The sequence below is a fragment of the Crocodylus siamensis genome, chromosome 2, assembly GCF_052110815.1.
Source record: "Crocodylus siamensis isolate JL-2025a chromosome 2, ASM5211081v1, whole genome shotgun sequence".
In the NCBI taxonomy this organism is placed as follows: domain Eukaryota; kingdom Metazoa; phylum Chordata; order Crocodylia; family Crocodylidae; genus Crocodylus; species Crocodylus siamensis.
The window spans coordinates 210,704,666-210,721,898 of record NC_143396.1 but is presented as its reverse complement, the minus strand read 5'-3'; the positions used below and the strand labels follow the sequence as shown (position 1 = coordinate 210,721,898).

The window sequence follows — 17,233 nt, the reverse complement described above, 5'->3', positions numbered from 1 at the left end:
CATCACTAAAATGTTGCTCAGCAATATGTAACCATATTTGGAAAGACAACCAACACCCCAAATCTGCCGTTTACCCAGGTGCATCTATCAGCCTTAATTTACAGAAGACAAATGAGCACCCCAGTGATAACGTTCATATTTATAGATGAGTAAAAAGAGTGCCAATAGCATTTTGCCATTTTAAAATGCATTGTAAATGATCCACTTACAGCTAGTGGATACCTTGGTACCTGTATTTATTTGTGTAGGTTTCAGCTAACAAATTAGACAGGTAGATGCAGTATTGATGGCCATTCTTTTCTTCTCTTTTTCCTGCCGCTACAGTATTCAAATATATAATTGGCCTGTCCCATCTAAAAATCTGTGTTTGGTGCTCTGTGCTTACTGCTAATGGAGGGGTGGGCAATTATTTCGGGCGGAGGGCCGTTTACTGAGTTTTGGCAAGCCATTGAGGGCCACATGACAGGCAGCCAGGGGCAGATAAATATTAATTTTCTAAATTTTTAGGGGCCTTGCAGGCCAGATAAAATGGCTTGGTGGGCCACATCTGGCCCGCGGGCTGCATTTTGCCCACCCCTGTACTAATAGGACTAAAGCTGATTCTGTTTTGTTTGCTCTGCATGGTGTGATTTTTTTTACCAATCTTTACAACTGCCTTGGGAGATGAATCATGGTTAAGGGATAACAATGAGCCTGAAGAGTTTGAATAGTGTGCATGTATAGTGCATCTACATGAGCCATTTACTGAGGAATTGCCTAACTAGCTCCACATTGAATGTCTCAGAAGCTACACGTGCAGCCCTATAAGGCCACAGTAAATTAATAAATGCTGCCGTATGTAGGATAGTATTTGTCAACACAAGTACTGTCCTGTGGTGGCATTATTTACTCCACCACAGAACATGGGTAGATACTGATAGGGCTGGCTGGAGCACTAGGATGCTTCAGTGTGGGGGCTGCTTGCTGGCTAGCCCTGCACTCAAGCACCCTCGTGCCCCAGCCAGCCCTTCTGCAGAATGGTGAGCTGGGTCAAGCAGCCCCGGGAAGCAGGCAGACCCCGGAGCCCACTGCCAGCCAGGGCTACTCCAACAGCTCAATGTGCTGCAGTCCTGGGTGCACATGTAAACACGGCATCCAGGAGCAATAAACTCCTGCACAGAGTGTGCCAGAGTTTATTCAGTTGAATTAACTGCATGTGCAGGCATGCCCATGGGGAAACAACCACAAGCTTTTAGCCTGTAACTTTCTGCCACAGAATTACCTGAGAGAAGACAATTCAGGAAGATACCCAGCAACAAACTATCAACAATTCTGAAAGGGACCCTACATTGCTTTTTTCTAGTTTGTAATGCAGGAAAATGAAACCCTTTCCATTGTGATACAGGCCAGGCCCTGCTCCGAGTTAGAGGCAATGCTGGTTAGTGACAGTTTTAGCAAGAAAAGTGAAGAAGCTATGTCCCTGAAACAAACCTTCTGAGAGACAGCAGGTCACACCATCTCTAGAGGATCAGCACTCCTGCTAGCATCACAACACTAGCACTGATATAGAAATATCAACATATTTTTACCAACTTTTAATGTTCTTTATTGGCATTTCAGCCAACTCTAAATTTCTACCCCCCAAATCAAGGTACATCAGTGAAGGAAGCCTGTGAACACAAAATAAGAACACAGACCATTTAAATCAATGCATTTTTATAAAATGGAAAACAAATGGTTCCTGACCCCCCTTCCAGAGATCAAATGCCAGTTTTGAAAGTCATAAAAGTCCCTGTGCAAGAAGGATGAAGTCATAAAATTAAATATCAGATCAAGATGAAATATAAAAATCCCATCAAAATCAACATGATGACAATTGAACAATTACTTCAAACGGCCAGCTACCTAAAGCCTGTAAAACGTCCTCCATTACATTCACCTATTCTTCCTCTGGCCGCAGACCCCTCTGTCCCACCACCACAAACCTCCATCACCTTAAAATTAAGAAATTCATCATGTATAAAGCCTAAGTTCAAAACAGTTAAAGCCGATCTCATTTCATTTTGCCATCACACTAGTGGTAAGATTCTACCATGTATTGCATGCATGTGCTGGGTACTGGGGGAAGATACCTGGAGAAATTTGTTTCTATACATCATAGCACAGCTATTCAATGCAGGGCAGAAAATGGTGTTTGTATTGTGTTGAGTCCTAGGGAAAAGCTAATGTTCCTTCAAACACTCAAAGGCCCCATAAGCATTGAACCTGTATCTTCTTGCTGCTATTAATTACAGGTACTATAACTTCTTTTTCAGTGCACAGATACTGTAACCTTCATTCAAACACACTCTCAATGTATGTCCACAGTGAGATACATCAGGATTTTGATTTGTGTTGCCAGCCTCACATCCATGAACAAGCAAAAATCATGCTTGTTCTTTGATATTAAGTATCAAAATATGTACACTCTGCATATGGAGAAAAAAATTCACTATCTTTTTCTCATATAAGCCAGCCACAGTACCTCAAGTGAATTAAATTGTAGTGCCTGAAAACTGAGAGAAGAGCATGAGGAAACAGCAAAATATATGTATGGATCAAGGAGAATAATTTACTAATTTAAAGCATACACATTGAGGTAGGCATATAACATTTTCGTCGTCTTTTCACTTTTCATCAGCCATACTATACAAATCTCATTTCTGATACAACCGCCCCAGAGAATTGTGTCCTGGAATGATGTTCCATCACACATACCTGGTCATTTATCAGTCACTTACCCAGAAACTCTGCTTGAATACAATACAGTTTACATTAGGTAAGGTTATTGTAATTTGTTAGCCTTACTAGAACTTGTGGGATGCTGCTTGTAGGGATCGCTACTGTCTTTTCCAGGAAAATCCTTAGGTCCCATTGGAATAGAAGAAGCTGTAGTACCCATTGGCATGTTTTCATCACCTGTTTGATGATGGGTGAATGAATCATTTGTAATCTTTTCATGCTATTTATACAATTCTTATTATTACTTTTGTAACTATAGCAAGCCTGTTCCTTTCATTTATTTGTTCGGTGGAGGAATAAAAGAAAAGGGAAATTTGTTTATTGTTGTGGTTCAGTATGAAAGAGCACTGCTTTTCTAATCCTGACATCTAAATCACTAACATGAATTGCTCAAGAAAGGAGGAATATGCAGCATCCTAGTGATCCTACATGGCAGCAATTTGGTCATGTAATTTACATTGCATTGATGATGATGCACCCTTGGCTGAACTTATGGCTTGAGATCATTTCTAAGCTTTGCTCCAGACAAGAGACTGTAGCTGTAAGCAGAGCAGATGAGAACTCTCACAGGAACAAATGGGAAAGCAATGCATGAAATATTCCAAGGGTGCTGCTCTGAAATTAATTCCATGCCCAGAGCAAGAAAGTTGGCATTAGGGCTGTGCAAAGCGTCGACTTAATATTCGATTTGACAAATATTCGACATATTCAACCTTGAAAAGTGAAAGTCAAGTCGAATAGCAGCTGTTCGAATAGGTGTCGAATCGAATACCAGAAGCTGAATATTAACAGCGCAGGTCGAATATTCGACAAGGGTCGAATATTCAATTTGCCTATACTGGATTCCCTGTGGAGGGAAAAAAAAGGGAAAGTAAGGGGAGGGGGAGGGAGAGCGGGAAGGAGTGTTTTCATGACTGATATGTGTGGCTGGCCAGTGACCTGTCAGCATTCTCTGAAGTTCCTTCCAATCCCAGTGCTCTGGGGGAGGGCCAGAGAAAATGTATAAAAGGCAGCAGTTTTTCAGCTCCCCTGCTTTCTGCCTTGGGTTCAGTTTCTGAGCTGCTGGTGTTCTCCAGCACCTCTGCGTCAGACCATGATGGCTGGAAGCCCCGATCTTCAACAGATTCCCTGCTTGCAATGCTAGCAACAGGGATTTCTTAGAACTTGGTGCTTTTATACAGCTGAAAGCCCTGATCTTCAACAGATTCCCTCCTTGCAACACTAGCAACAGGGTTTTCTGAGAACTTGGTGCTTTTATTTTATAACTACTTTTCATATTAGTTTATGCTTATATTGGATAGGGTTAGTAGTAGCTAGGATCTATTCTATATATAGGAATTTAGTTTATATATATATATATTTTTATACATCATTTGTTCTTTCCACCACACCAATGCTTCTCAATATATTATCTACACACACAAAACACATTTACATAACATCCAGAAATCTAATCCGCGGCATACAGCATGCTTAGAGGTTCCAGTTTACATACAAAGGAACACATTATGAAGCGGGGTGGAAAGGCAGGTGGTCACACTGGCCAGCCTGCACGAAGGGGAGCAAGGGGGGTTGCAAGCAGGAGAGCTGCAGTTTCTCCCCCCACCAAACTCAGACGCAGCCTCTTTCCTCCCACTACAAGGGCTGCTACAAGCAGTAAAGAGAGGGGAGCAGCAGTGCCACCAGAGCCACTGCCTGTGCCTGAGACTCTCCCATGTCCAGATACAGCAGCCACAACCTCTCCCACCATAACTGGAACCAGCACAGCAGTGCTCCACCCCTGTGTCACTGCCTGTGCTGAGCCTTCCAGAGCCAGAAGAAGAGCTGGCGCGGGATCTGGATCTCAGTGCCCTGGCAAGGGAAGTTCTGGGGAAGCAGGGAGAATCAGTCAAGTTTGTGCTCGACACCCCTCAGGTTTTTTCCTTTCAAGCCACGAGGTCTTTCCCAGAAGGCACTTCAGAAGGTGCCTCTGTACAGGTGAAGGCAAGCAGCTCAGCTGAGTCTGCTCTTTCTCTTGCTGTGCCTCTGACTGCTGAAGAGGGGGAGAGTTCAGCAGCATCCACAGATGCACTTGCACACCAGAGGGAAAAGCCTAGTACTAGCATGGTCTGGGTTCATTATGATCCCGCGTTTGCTATCTGCGTGCACTCCTGAGCCAAAATCAGCTGAGGCAAAGGAACAAAGCGCATGATCACCTCAGGGACGCTGAATCATCTCCGCAGGTACCACCCCTTTGCCTCAGGAACAGCCCCCGCTCGCTCCACAGCCCCCGTCCCCCCACAGCAGAGGCAGGGCACCCTGGAACATTGGAGGCAAAAGGGACCAGTTGCAAATGCGAGCAAGGTCATAGAAGTTATAGGCTGTTTGCTCTCAAGAACTTGGGGTGCACTTCCCCCTGAACCTATCTTGTTGAAACTTGGCACGCTTTGTGGGCTCCTCAGGAGCTACCATTCCTGCAAGTTTCATCAGGATCAGACAAGAAATGCCAAAGTTATAGCCTGCTTTGACCTTCCCAATTATAGCCTATGGGGAAATCAAAGCAGCTCAAATATTCGACTGAACTTCAGCCTCGAGTCAAAGCGCACCCGCTTTGACTTGAAGCAGATGGCAAATTGAAGTGGGACCCAGTTTAATATTTGATATGGCTGTTGAATCGAATATTACCTGCTCTGCACAGCCCTAGTTGGCATTAGCTTGCCTTGGTATTTTGGGGCCACTGTAAGCTAAATGATGAAGCAGGAACAAAGTGTCATAAGAATACTTCTAGCAAATATTATATCTGTTTAAAAGCCAATGAATTAAACATTTTCCTAAATGTGGATAACAATGAGCTCTAGAGCTGAAATTAGTGCTTTGCAGATTTTGCTGCCTCAGAACCCCTTTTCCCTCAGTGAAATTGTTCACTCAGTTATTTGAAGAAACCATGTCAACTATAATGGTTATAATCCATCATTCTTACCAGGGTCTGTTGAAGTATATTCCTTTTTGCCTGCTCCAGAAAAATCCAATGAAAGATCATCATGATTCATTGTACTTGTGTCGTGTGATGAACCACTACCCACAGTATTATCATAGCCAGCTGGTGTTGGGTCAGGGTTTTTCACACCATCGGTGTAACGTGAGCCATCTGCATTATCAATGACTGTTGGAAAGAGAAAATGATCAGCTTTTGTATCTGGGACCCATGCACTGGAGTTGTAGAATGGCAGTAGTGGTGGTCATGTTTAACATCAGTCAGGCCATTTGCTATCTGCCTGTTTATCTATCATTAAGCTATTTCTAGGTGATCTGACCTGAGTATTTGTCAGCTTATATAAGTTTCAATCTGGTACATGGGTTAAAATTTGGATTGACTTTGAAGATGAAATGCTGACCCCACTAATGTCAATGAGAGTTTTACCAGTGACTTTGATGGAATGAATGCCATGTGAGAGTCTGGCTTCATCCCTTATTGATTTCTAAACCCACTGGTTTAGGTAAAGTATAGAAGGAACAGCCCCTAGTGAGACAGGAAAGGCTTAAATAAAGTTTTCTTTGATCAAAGCAGCATCAGAAAGATTTAATTAAAATTAGGATTGTTTACATTACTTGTAGAATAGCGCTATCTCTGGACCTGTTTGAAACACTGAACATATCCATCACATATGTGAAGAGCTACTTAGTATAGGTGAAAGTGGGATAAATGTCTGGAAGCAATACTGTACCTATTTGGTTCTCATCAGCAAGGGAAGAGTTATCGAACCTTAAATCTAGCTTTTGAATAGGTTCACAGGCTTTGTCTCTTGTTTCTGAAAGAGAAGGGGAAAAAACAGGAAAGTTCAGTCACCAGCAGTAAGAAAAAATCAGTTTATTTTGAAAGTTTGATCAGAGCCACAGATTTATGCACAACATGCTAAGAAAACTTTCTTAATGGCAGTTTATATGTTAATAATTTAGTAATGTTTTTAGTGCAAAAGATGCTCATTTTTTCTCAAATTCACTAATTCAGTCAGTACTCTCCTAGATAGCCTTTTAGCCAACTTTACTACCCAGAACTATGTAGGAGTTGCACAGCTCTTCACCTATGATTCTTAGGTGGAGAAGAGCTGTTAGAAGGTATTGTGCTGATATCTAGCTCCTAATGAAATAAGTTAATTCTTATCTGGCAGAACAGTCCCTTAGGATCCACTACATGCAGCCAGCTCCAGTGTGCAGGCAGATGAGTTAGAGCCACATATTGCTTTTACCTATCCCAATTCAGAATCATGCCCCTTGACCTCTGTGGTATATCATCAAGAAAATCCACACAGGGAGTGATCTGTTTCTGTTCTACAACTGATAAACACCTGGGTTTTTCCATGCCTAAAACTTCAAGTACACCAGGAAGGCAAACCAGGACTCTTCCTTGAGCTTGCTGATTTCACTTTTACCTGCTCCAGAAATATACGAGTGCATGAATGTAAAGAGTGGAAGCCATTGTGGTAGGATGCTTGGTGCTCCTGCCACTTTCAGAATAGACAAGCAATGGCTGCAGCAGCCTGCAGTCATGGCCTGGGCTGATTGCAGTCATTTGACCTAGGAGAAGGGCTGGGCTTACAGAGGATATAAGCCCAGGCACACAGATGAGCCAGTATTAAGAGCTGAAGGCTGGTGAGAGGACATCACCCAGCAGGAGGACTACAGCTCTGAGTGCCAGCAGGGAGAATACAGCCAGCAATCTGGAGGTTTGGGTAGGAACCAAGGGGAGAAGGAGGTTCCTAGGGACCCAGGGAGGGGTTTGGAGCCAGGCTTTAGAATTGACAGACCTGCAGGAGCCCAGACCTTGGAATACACGGGTCTGGAGGAAGCCAGGCTTTGGAAGCAACAGGCCTGGAGCAGACCAGAGAGGGTTCAGGGTAGAGGCGGGGCCTTGGAAGTGGCAGGTCGGGATACAGGAGCCAGGGGCCTATAGCCCAGAGAGGGGCCAAGGTTTGGGGGACCACAAACAGTCCAATAGCCCATGGAGGGGCTAAGTGGAAAAAAACAACAAGTGATAACACCTGTGAGGCATGGGGCATGGTATAGGGACAGACTGGAGCCATGCAATGAGCCCTTAAGGCAATGACAGTCCAGAAGGAGGACAGAATGGGAAGCCCTGTGGCGGCCTCCTTTATATAATAAGAGTTGTCATCAAGGCATGGCAGGAGAGATGAAAGGGTGATTGCCCAGTGAGAGCAAGGGCTGCAGGGACTGCAGGGGCTTTACAGTCGCCCCTGGAGACAGCACTCATTATAGCCATGGCATTCAAAAGTTCACATCCTTGCGTGTATGTAGATGAAACAGGGGCCCTAAATTGAAGCAGTGGGTTTTAAAAAACACCACTTCAATATAGGGCTGATTAAAGCCCTGTGTCATGCACACACCCTGCTGACTTACCTGCCTTTCCAGCGGGGAGGGGAAGGTGAGCTGCCAGTGGGCAGAGTGGTCCTTGGGTTGTAGAGGGAGGAGGCAGTACCCCCCCCCCCCGCAGGCAGTACCTGGCTTGGGCATTCTCAGGGGAAACTGCAGAGGGAAGCACCGGACCCCTGCGCAGCTCAGGCAGGCAGGCAGGCTCTGAGGAGGGTGGGGAGGAAGATCAGGGTTGCCACTTGTCTTGGCCTGCCTTCCCGGGCTGCTGCCAGGCTGCCTGCAGGGCTTTCTGCAGAGCCATGGAGCTGCCCAAAGCCTGGTTTTTTGCTCCATGGCTGTAGGGGCAGCAAACTACAATTCCTTGAAGGAGTTTTAGTTTGTTGTGCCCCAAGTCATTTACGCTGCGGAATTCCTTACCGCGGCTGGAATAAACGCGCAATACGCCACAGAGGCATGCAAACACTGACTCCATTAAAGCGGTGCAAAAGCATTTAGCGTGCTTTAAAATTTCATGCACACAGGTCTCTTGTTTCTTCTACACATGGCCCTTTATATCCACAGTACTGCATTTCACTTGTACAAGGCCCTGAGGCCTACAACCACACATTCAGCATGAGAGCAAAAAATTGTTTAGTTCAAAATATAACTAGAAAAATTCAGTGCTGGTATCAGCAGTCACCATTCTACTGACTGACAAAAGGTACTGGTTCCTCCAATTTAACAAGGAAACAACAAAACAGATGTAATTCAACACAAAATCTAGTTTTCAGTAACCTGAGTGAGATATTGCATTATTCCCGATAGATTTGTTCTCAAATATACACTAAAATAAATACCTACCTGATGCATTGTAACAGTAAGTATCAAAGTGCTGTGTTGTATTTGATGAAAGTATATAAATCCCTGTATAGTTTGCTGCACAAAGGTGATAGGGGTTGATCCGTGGAAGTACAATTTTGTCTTCTATGAAACCGTACCTGTGGAGAACAAAATGAAAAATAGCATATATTACAACATATGGAAGATACGTTGCTTAAGGTACCTGCAACTCAGCTACAGCATTGCATACAGAATAAGAATTGCACTGCACCACAGAATAATAGTAATCTTTATTCTTGTCATGGAACTGGCTCCTTTTTCACAGCATCATTAACTACCAGCAACTGTCTATGGCCAATGCCATTCTGCATGTAAACTTCAACACTAGTGCCCAAAATGAGTGGGCCCATCAGGCTGCAGTGAAAACGAAGGAGAAAAAATTAACACACTCTTTGTTCAAAGAGATGTTTAGGTGCAGCACAAAGGAATAGATTCCTGATTTTCTTACAGTGGGTGACATTTTATTACTTCCGGTGTAACAGACAGCTCACTGCCATTTTGCACTGAAACTGCATACCACAACACTGACAAAACAGTGAAGATCAAACAGAATTAAAGATGTGAAGCAACAGTGAAGAATATGCTAGTCTTTCTAAAGTACAAAGCATGGTTAAATAATAAAATGTACCACCTATAGGATATTAGCTAAAAATACTTACTATCTCCTTCATAGAAAAAATGCTACAATGCTACCATCGCTCAAGCCTGTTCATTTCACACGATTTTAGGGTTAATTCAGCTGTACAACAAGTCATTCCTATTTTGCAATTCAATATAAAAAAACCCAAAGTTCTGTGAATTTACTAGTTTCCCTAAAATCTATTTAGCTGGTAGGGTGAAAAAATGTTTGCAAGCCCAATGCTTTTTTGGTTGTTTTTTGGTGTTGTGTGTGTGTGCGCGCATGCACGTGTGTGCATGTATGTGTGTTCAAGAGCTGCTACTTCTCAGAGGTAATGGGGGCACAATCCAGCGCAATCCCAGCCATGGTTCCCTGAGCTTTTTTTCTGCTGGCATCTGTCATTCACATCTAACTAGATGAAAGTGCATGGTTGATATTTATAATCCTAAATCTCTACTGTTCATAAAACGTACTTTTATTAGATACTTTAACTTAACACCTAGGGTATGGATGGACATAACTATACTGCTATCAAAAGTTACTGATACCAACTGGTATGTCTGAATGAGTTTGTAGCAATACAAGTGTACCAAAACCACTCTAACTTTAACTCTGCTACATCCACTGTCAAAATTGGGGTGACTTGGTTCACTTATATTGCTGCAGGGTCATGCAGATGAAACAGTTCCAGCATCCATCCTGATCAGCAACAGGTCTTAAAATGCCTACAGATATATGGTTGTCTATTCTATTACAGTGTGTAGAAGCATTAGTTTTAGATCAATGTAACCAGAGTTAAGTTGATTTAAATGCCTAGGCATGCTGGTGTTCACAGGGCTTATACCACCCAAAATGTGGTATGCTCAGTTATTAGGAATTAGGATAAAGAGTTAACCTGAGCTACGAAGGATTAACCACCCAGCCTCGTGCATGCCTGCACACGTTCACAGCTCAGTACTGGGGCTGGGAAAGCCCAGCCACTTGTCTCAGCCCCAGGACTGTTCTGTTCATACCCTGCCTCCCAGACCTTGACTAGGTTGTCTTTAGCTCCCTGAGTTCCTTCCCCCTGGATCAGGCAACCCCCTCCTGTGGACCCAGCAAGCCCCCCTGGACTCGCCAGCTTCCCCCAATCCTGCCAGCCCCCTCCCCCAACCCTGAGTTACTTATCTTAGGCTGTCCCCATGTAAAAGCAAGGTCACAGCCCTCTACTGTGAAAACCAGTTCTGCCTATTCCTTTTATACTTTCTTTCCCATCTTCTCATCTTACCTATCTAGAGTGCACACAGCTCAAATATCAGACAGAAATCACCTCTCAGAGCATTCAGTGCTTTTCCCTGCATGTAGAAGATAGTCTCTTTAGTCCTTCATTTGGCAGGGTTTTAAATGATGCTCCCACTTCACTTGTAACGCCTACTATCAAGAATTTTTGCCTGATATTTTCTGATAATATGGTTATCCTTTCTCTCCACAGGACTATCTGACAAAATCATGTGGGTATTTCTTTGATTTACACCTGTGAACAAGCACAAGACACAGCACTTGGATAGCAGCTCTTAGGATTTGCAGGAAACCTTTAAAGTAACAGGGGCCAAACTTTTTAGCAGGCATGTCACAAATGAGCCCTGCACCCTCCCTAAGTGCCACTCCAATCCACTTCCCCGGCCCCATCTGCTGCTCTGCTTTCTTCTTCCTGCCCTATCTTTCACTGTGCTGCTTGCCCCCTTGATGATCTGCTGCATACCACAGACAGGCTGCTTGTGCCACCTATGCATAGCTGGAGGGAGAAAAAATTGTTGCGGGGGCTGAGTGTGTGTGCATGCATGCATGTGTGCTCCACCCCTCAGCAGGTAAGTCTGTGGGGCTGGGTGTTAGGACGATTGGTCCCCAGGTGGCTTGTCTAGGGGTGCAGGGGGGTTCCCACCCATGTGCATACCCCAGCAGAGGCCCCAGGGTCACGTGCCCCCTGATCTGTTTGTGGGATTGAGGCAGCTCCCACTACAGGCTGTGCTTTGTGCCCTGCTGCAGCTTTCATTGCCTCCACACCCCCACAATGCCATGTGCATCCCGCTGCGGGACGGGCAGGGGGCTCAGCACAGCCTGGCAGCGGCAGGCATGGGGCATCGCACCACTCCTGGGGCAGTTGCAGTGGGGAGCAAAGCAAAGCCTGCAGCAGCAGCCACCTCCACCCCACACACAGATCAGGAGGCACGTACCGCCCCAGCCTCTGCCGGGATGCACGCAGCAGCAGGAGTCCCCCCACACCCCTGGAAAAGCCACCTAGGCTCCAACTGTCCCACCATCTGACCTGGCTGGGACCCCATTCACCCAAGCCTCTGGCCCTGCCTGTGCCTCCCTCCCTCACCCCAGAGGCCTTGATCTGCCCTGCCACCCCCTTCTCTTTCACAGAATCGAGTGGTACTTGCCTGCTGTGCTGGGCAGCCAGTGATCTGCACACAGGGCTGACATCCTGGCTGCATGTGCACCCCTCCCCACCCCTGCTTCAGCCTCCTGGAGCCCGCAGCCTGGCTGACTTGTGGCCCTAGCCACTGCCCTTGTTTGGGGGGTGGGGGGCTGAGCCCCATTAGCCCTGGCTTTCCACCATCTATACACCTATGGCATACCCCCTGCTTGTAAGTGGGCTAACAGTAAAAACAGTGCTTGACTTGTGCACTGTCAGAGCTAAATGTTTTCAAAGTACTACACAAATGTTAATTAACAAGTTGCTTTTTATACTTGTTACACCAATTATCTTTCGTAAATATAATCTTTGTCTCTATGACTAATTTGAAAGCACTTTCATTCAGTCCTCACGCAAAGGGGGAAAAGAGCTAAAGGCTTTAGTAAAATAGAACTGGGTCAACTCAAACTGAGACCAGATGAATTCCCCTTGAGCTTACATGTAGTCATTTTAAACAGTATTGTTTGGTTTCATTTTTCTTCAGGTTATTACAGTACAGCACCAACAAAAGTTCAGGCAGCAAACTTCAAGGAGATGAAGAGAAGCCCACTGAGGTTTTCTACCATAATAAATTATTGAACAAATCCTGAAAATGCTATTAGTTTCTTACCAGCTCTTTCTAAGGATGAAAATCTATTCAAGTTATTTGATCCATTCAGCTTTAAAAACCATTACACGTGTATGAATCTACATTGCTTGATAAACCCTCTCTGTTTTTCACTTCTGAATCTTTTCTATACCTGCTTGTTTGATGACCACATGACCTATGTGATTCAGAAGAGACTGTTTCACAATGTGGTCTGAGCTCCTGCATAGCAAAAGCCACAAGACTTCACTGAATTAATTCCTACTTGGACAAGCACATAGCCGTTACAAAAACATCCAGTCTTAATTTAATAACGCCCTGTGATAAAGAATCCACTGCAGTTACTGTGTAAGTTGTTCTAGCATCTTATTACTAACATTGGTATACATTTGCACCCTATCTGGAGTTTGTTATATCATTGTCTTCTACAACCCATATAATCATTCTCTGTGAAAGTACTTACAAACTGTGATCAAGTCATCCCTTAATTTTCTTCCTTTGATAAATTAAATAGATTGAGGTCCTTGTGTCTTTGGTACAAGACATACCTTCCAAGTCTAAATAATTTTCATCGCTCTTTTCTGAATCCTTTCCAGTTATACGTCCTAAGGTTGTTGCACTAGCCTTTTCTGTCCACAGTGTTGCACAGAAAGTTTATCGTGAAACTGATTATTCACTAAGTCTTTTTGCAAGACAGTTCCCCATGCTGTAAGTGGGCCCTCCATTCTCTGTTCTTAGATGCAGGGCTCCTATATTTGGCCAGGCTGAAATGGCCAAATATCATTTGCATGTGCCCAGTTTACCAAACAATTCAGATCATTTTGTGTCACCGACCTGTTTACTTCGTTATATACTGAAATTGAAATCTTTGTGACACCTGCAAATATTATCAGGAATTATTTTGTTTTCCTCCAAATGTTAATTTTTGTAGAGATAAAAAACAATTGCTTTGTGATTCCATAATAAGTTTACCTTCCCATGGTGATTCCCTATTTACAGATATACTTATTACACAGTTTCATTCAAGCTTTGCCACTCATAAGTGACATAGACACCTAATTAATGCCTATTTAAAAGCAGCTGTAGTTCCCATTGTATAACAACTATGGAGTAATACCTACTAATTTTCAAACCATAAGGATGTTTAAACAGAACAACCGAGGGGTTATAGGTAGGGACCTACTCAATTCGCAATTTTGCAGATTTTGTGGAAGTCACAAAATTGGGTGTTTGTTTGAGAAATTAGTGTTTGTCTATGAAACCCTCAAAATAAAAAAAAACTTACTAAAAATAAAATGCTGGCTACCCAGTGGGAGCTAACGGTCTTCATGACTGCTGTGACCTGGTCTCTCAGTCTGGTTGGGGAGAGGGAAGGGGGGCGTGTGAAGAGGAGTAGCCAAGATGGCAATCTTTCCCCACCCCCCACCAACTGATTGACTGAGAGGTCTGCCTTTCACATCCATCTCCACCAACAAGCAGTGAAGGGTGGGACCACCAGGGCCCCTCAGCCAGTCAGAGCCTGGGGAGGGAGGGGGTTCACTGCGATAAGCCTGTGAAAATGGCAGTCAGCCTGTCATTGGCCCATGAAATTGACTGTCTTCCTGCCTGATTTTAGTTGGTCCCTACTTATAGAAGATTACAAACTGAAGCATACTGAGGAGCACTGTGTCCAGTTTGGGGCACCATTCTTCAACAGCAATGCTACAATTGGAAAGAGTTCAAGAGAAATTGACAAAAACGATCCAAGGTCTAGAAAATGTGATCTGTGAGGAAAGTTGGAAAGAATTGGCTTTGCTTGTCTTAGAGAAGATTGAGGGGCACTTGATAAGTTTTCAAAGATGTATGTTTACTATAAAGAAGAAAGTTATAAACTGGTCTCCATGTCCAATTAAGTTAGGACAAGAAGTAAGGGAATTAAAATGCAATGGAGGATATTTAGCTGAGACATTAGGAAAAAAGCTAACTATCTATAAAAGTAGGTACATTCTAGAATAGATTACCAAGGGGGGCTGTGGGATTTCCATCACTATTGGTTGTTAAGAGAAAGTTGGACAGGTATCTGTCAGGAATGGCTTAGTTATATTTGATTCTTCTTTGAGGCAAACAGATGGACTCAAAGTTTCTTCCAGCCCTATTTTCTGTGATTCTATGGAATATATGTTACTGCCCAATAACCATCTTACCTGCATGTTTCAAACCCAAGTTTGTATGCTTTTTCCATTTGTTCCATTGTTGGCAAGGTACTATTGAGAGCTCTACAGAGCACAATTGCATCTTCTCTCATAAGACTGTAGCGACGATTTTTCTCAACATGGAAAACCCCAGCATATCTGCAACTTATATTAAATTCTGGCAATGGAAGAAAAAAGAAACATGATTAGACTGATGAGACATGGCATTCCGCTGAAATCCTGGCATGATTTTATTTCCAAGTACATTGATATTACAGAGAAACCTCAGGATCAGATAATCATACTGGATGAGCTCTAAATATAGTGCTCCAAATTTCCCTCAGATCCTTTTTTGGCCAAACAGCTCAGAACTCCTTCACCTTTTTAAGATCAGCAGCTCTATGCTTTTATGAGGTGTATTTGAAAACAGTTATAAAAATTGCAGATGATTTAAGCATGCTTTGCGAGTATTTATAAGCCTACTTCTGTACCTAAAGAGATGGTATCTGAAAATCCAGGTCCATTTTAAATGTGTTTAAATCTAAATGCCTCATGTACAAAGGGAACAAAGAGAAAAAAGTGAAAATGGTTATAAACTTGTCAATTCCTGATGTACAATATCCATCCCTATTCTAATTTGTCTTATTCTGGTCACTGTAAAATTGATTTTTTAAATTAAAATATACATCAAGCAAGAACTAGCATATTTCAGCAAGAGTTCAAGAACTGTGTTCCTTTTAGGCTTAGATCTTTTCGATAAAGACAGACTTTTTAGACTATCAGTTACTGCAGCTGTAGAAAGCAAGAAAGTACTCTGCATCAGAATTCCTAATAACACACAAGCGTTAAACTGCTAAATGCTCATTCAGCTGGCCAGGAATGGTTGGGAAATAACACATACATGTAATCTCAGTGCACAAGTGAATGAAATTGCTCTGTCCTAGTTTTGCAAATCTTTCCTTCCAATCAGAAAGTTCCCTTCCTCCTCCCCCAGACATCCTGATCTCACTTTCATTTGGAAGCAACTTCAATCCATCTCTTGAGGAAGATAGTTCCCGAAAGCACTATGGCGCAAGACGCAAGTAATTTTAGTGACCACAAAAATATTTATTTAAAGACACCAAGAAGAAACATCATGCCCACCCACTCCTGCTCCCCACGTGCCAAACCCACAGGTGAGACAAGGAAGCTTTGCTGAGAGAATATGCCATGTCCTGTCTAAAGATCTCTCTTTCTGGCATGTTTAGAAGCAGTGGCAAAATGCTCACAGGCCAGCTTCACCACTCTTTTCTGGGTTTGATGTATGTGAAGCAAGTGGACTGGCAGATTCATGCATTTTGGCAGCACACTCGGGAACACCCATTGCCATTATGAAGTGGTAATACAGACATATTCTAAATTGTGCTGGAATGTGACATGCAAATGATGTCAACCTACATCAAGTTGGAGTCATTTAGGATGATCTCTGTATTTGGGCCAGATTCCCAAAAGCTTAAGCACCTAAACAACATTAAAACTTGCAAACAAATATACAAATGGAAAACCCCTCCTTAGTCCACTCAACTTCTTCCCTCATTGACTTGCTATTGCCTTCAAAGGTATCTGCTAGGAACCTGAAAAATCAGTACACTTAGGTACTGAAATATGAGATCAGAAGACTAACTTGAATGTAGGACTGGAAGGGACCTCCTGGATAATTTCAGGGAACCACATCACATAATTCCTTTAATAAATGTATTTATGGATTGATTAGCTTTACTTGCCATCCTTCCCAAAAAGACTCAGAGTGGCTTACAATACAAAAGAAAAAGAATTATAGAAACAAAATAAAATATTAAAATAATACTAAAACATATAAATGCATTGCATATATTAAAATATATATATTGTTTTCCATTGAGAGGGAAAAAAATTAAAAGCAATCCACCTTATCCAATCTGTTCCCACTCCTCTGCCAAACTCAACCTCACGTCCCGAACTATATCACATACTTCCAGTACCTCCCTCAATGCCTCATAAAACATAAATAAAAACAAGAAATTGGCCCCTGCCAAAAGGCAGGACCAAAGGGCTCCTTTTTAAAGCCACAAATTGATTGAGGCCTTTCCTTGAGCTCCATCTTAAGACTAAGTTTTTCTTGTACTTTGGGACCCGTTTTTAAAAATCATGACCACATTGTAAAGTTCATCTTCTGGCATGGGGCCATGAAACTCTGAACAAGCAGTACATTCAGCCCCCAACAGAGGGAAGAGCACTACACTGTTCTGTACAGACTGTATCAGCTGACACAGGGTGTGCGACAAGAGGTTCCAAAGAGATCTTTTTCCTCGAAAGATCAGCCTATATCTTTGTGTGTAGAGTAGGGGGTGTGGGAAAGACTGTATGATCCTAAC

General features: G+C 43.2%; 1 protein-coding gene across 2 annotated transcripts in view; it reads right to left on the bottom strand.

The window, feature by feature from the left end:
• Window positions 1–17,233, bottom strand: part of CD44 (CD44 molecule (IN blood group)) — a 100,838-nt gene that overhangs the window by 43,822 nt on the left and 39,783 nt on the right. For both annotated transcript variants that reach the window (XM_090032932.1, XM_090032933.1), the window contains exons 2-6: window positions 14,853–15,018; window positions 8,968–9,104; window positions 6,465–6,548; window positions 5,720–5,902; window positions 2,827–2,937 (exon numbers count right to left, since the gene is read on the bottom strand). In XM_090032932.1, coding sequence (XP_089889058.1) covers window positions 2,827–2,937; window positions 5,720–5,902; window positions 6,465–6,548; window positions 8,968–9,104; window positions 14,853–15,018 — 681 coding nt within the window. The remainder of the gene's footprint in view (window positions 1–2,826; window positions 2,938–5,719; window positions 5,903–6,464; window positions 6,549–8,967; window positions 9,105–14,852; window positions 15,019–17,233) is intronic.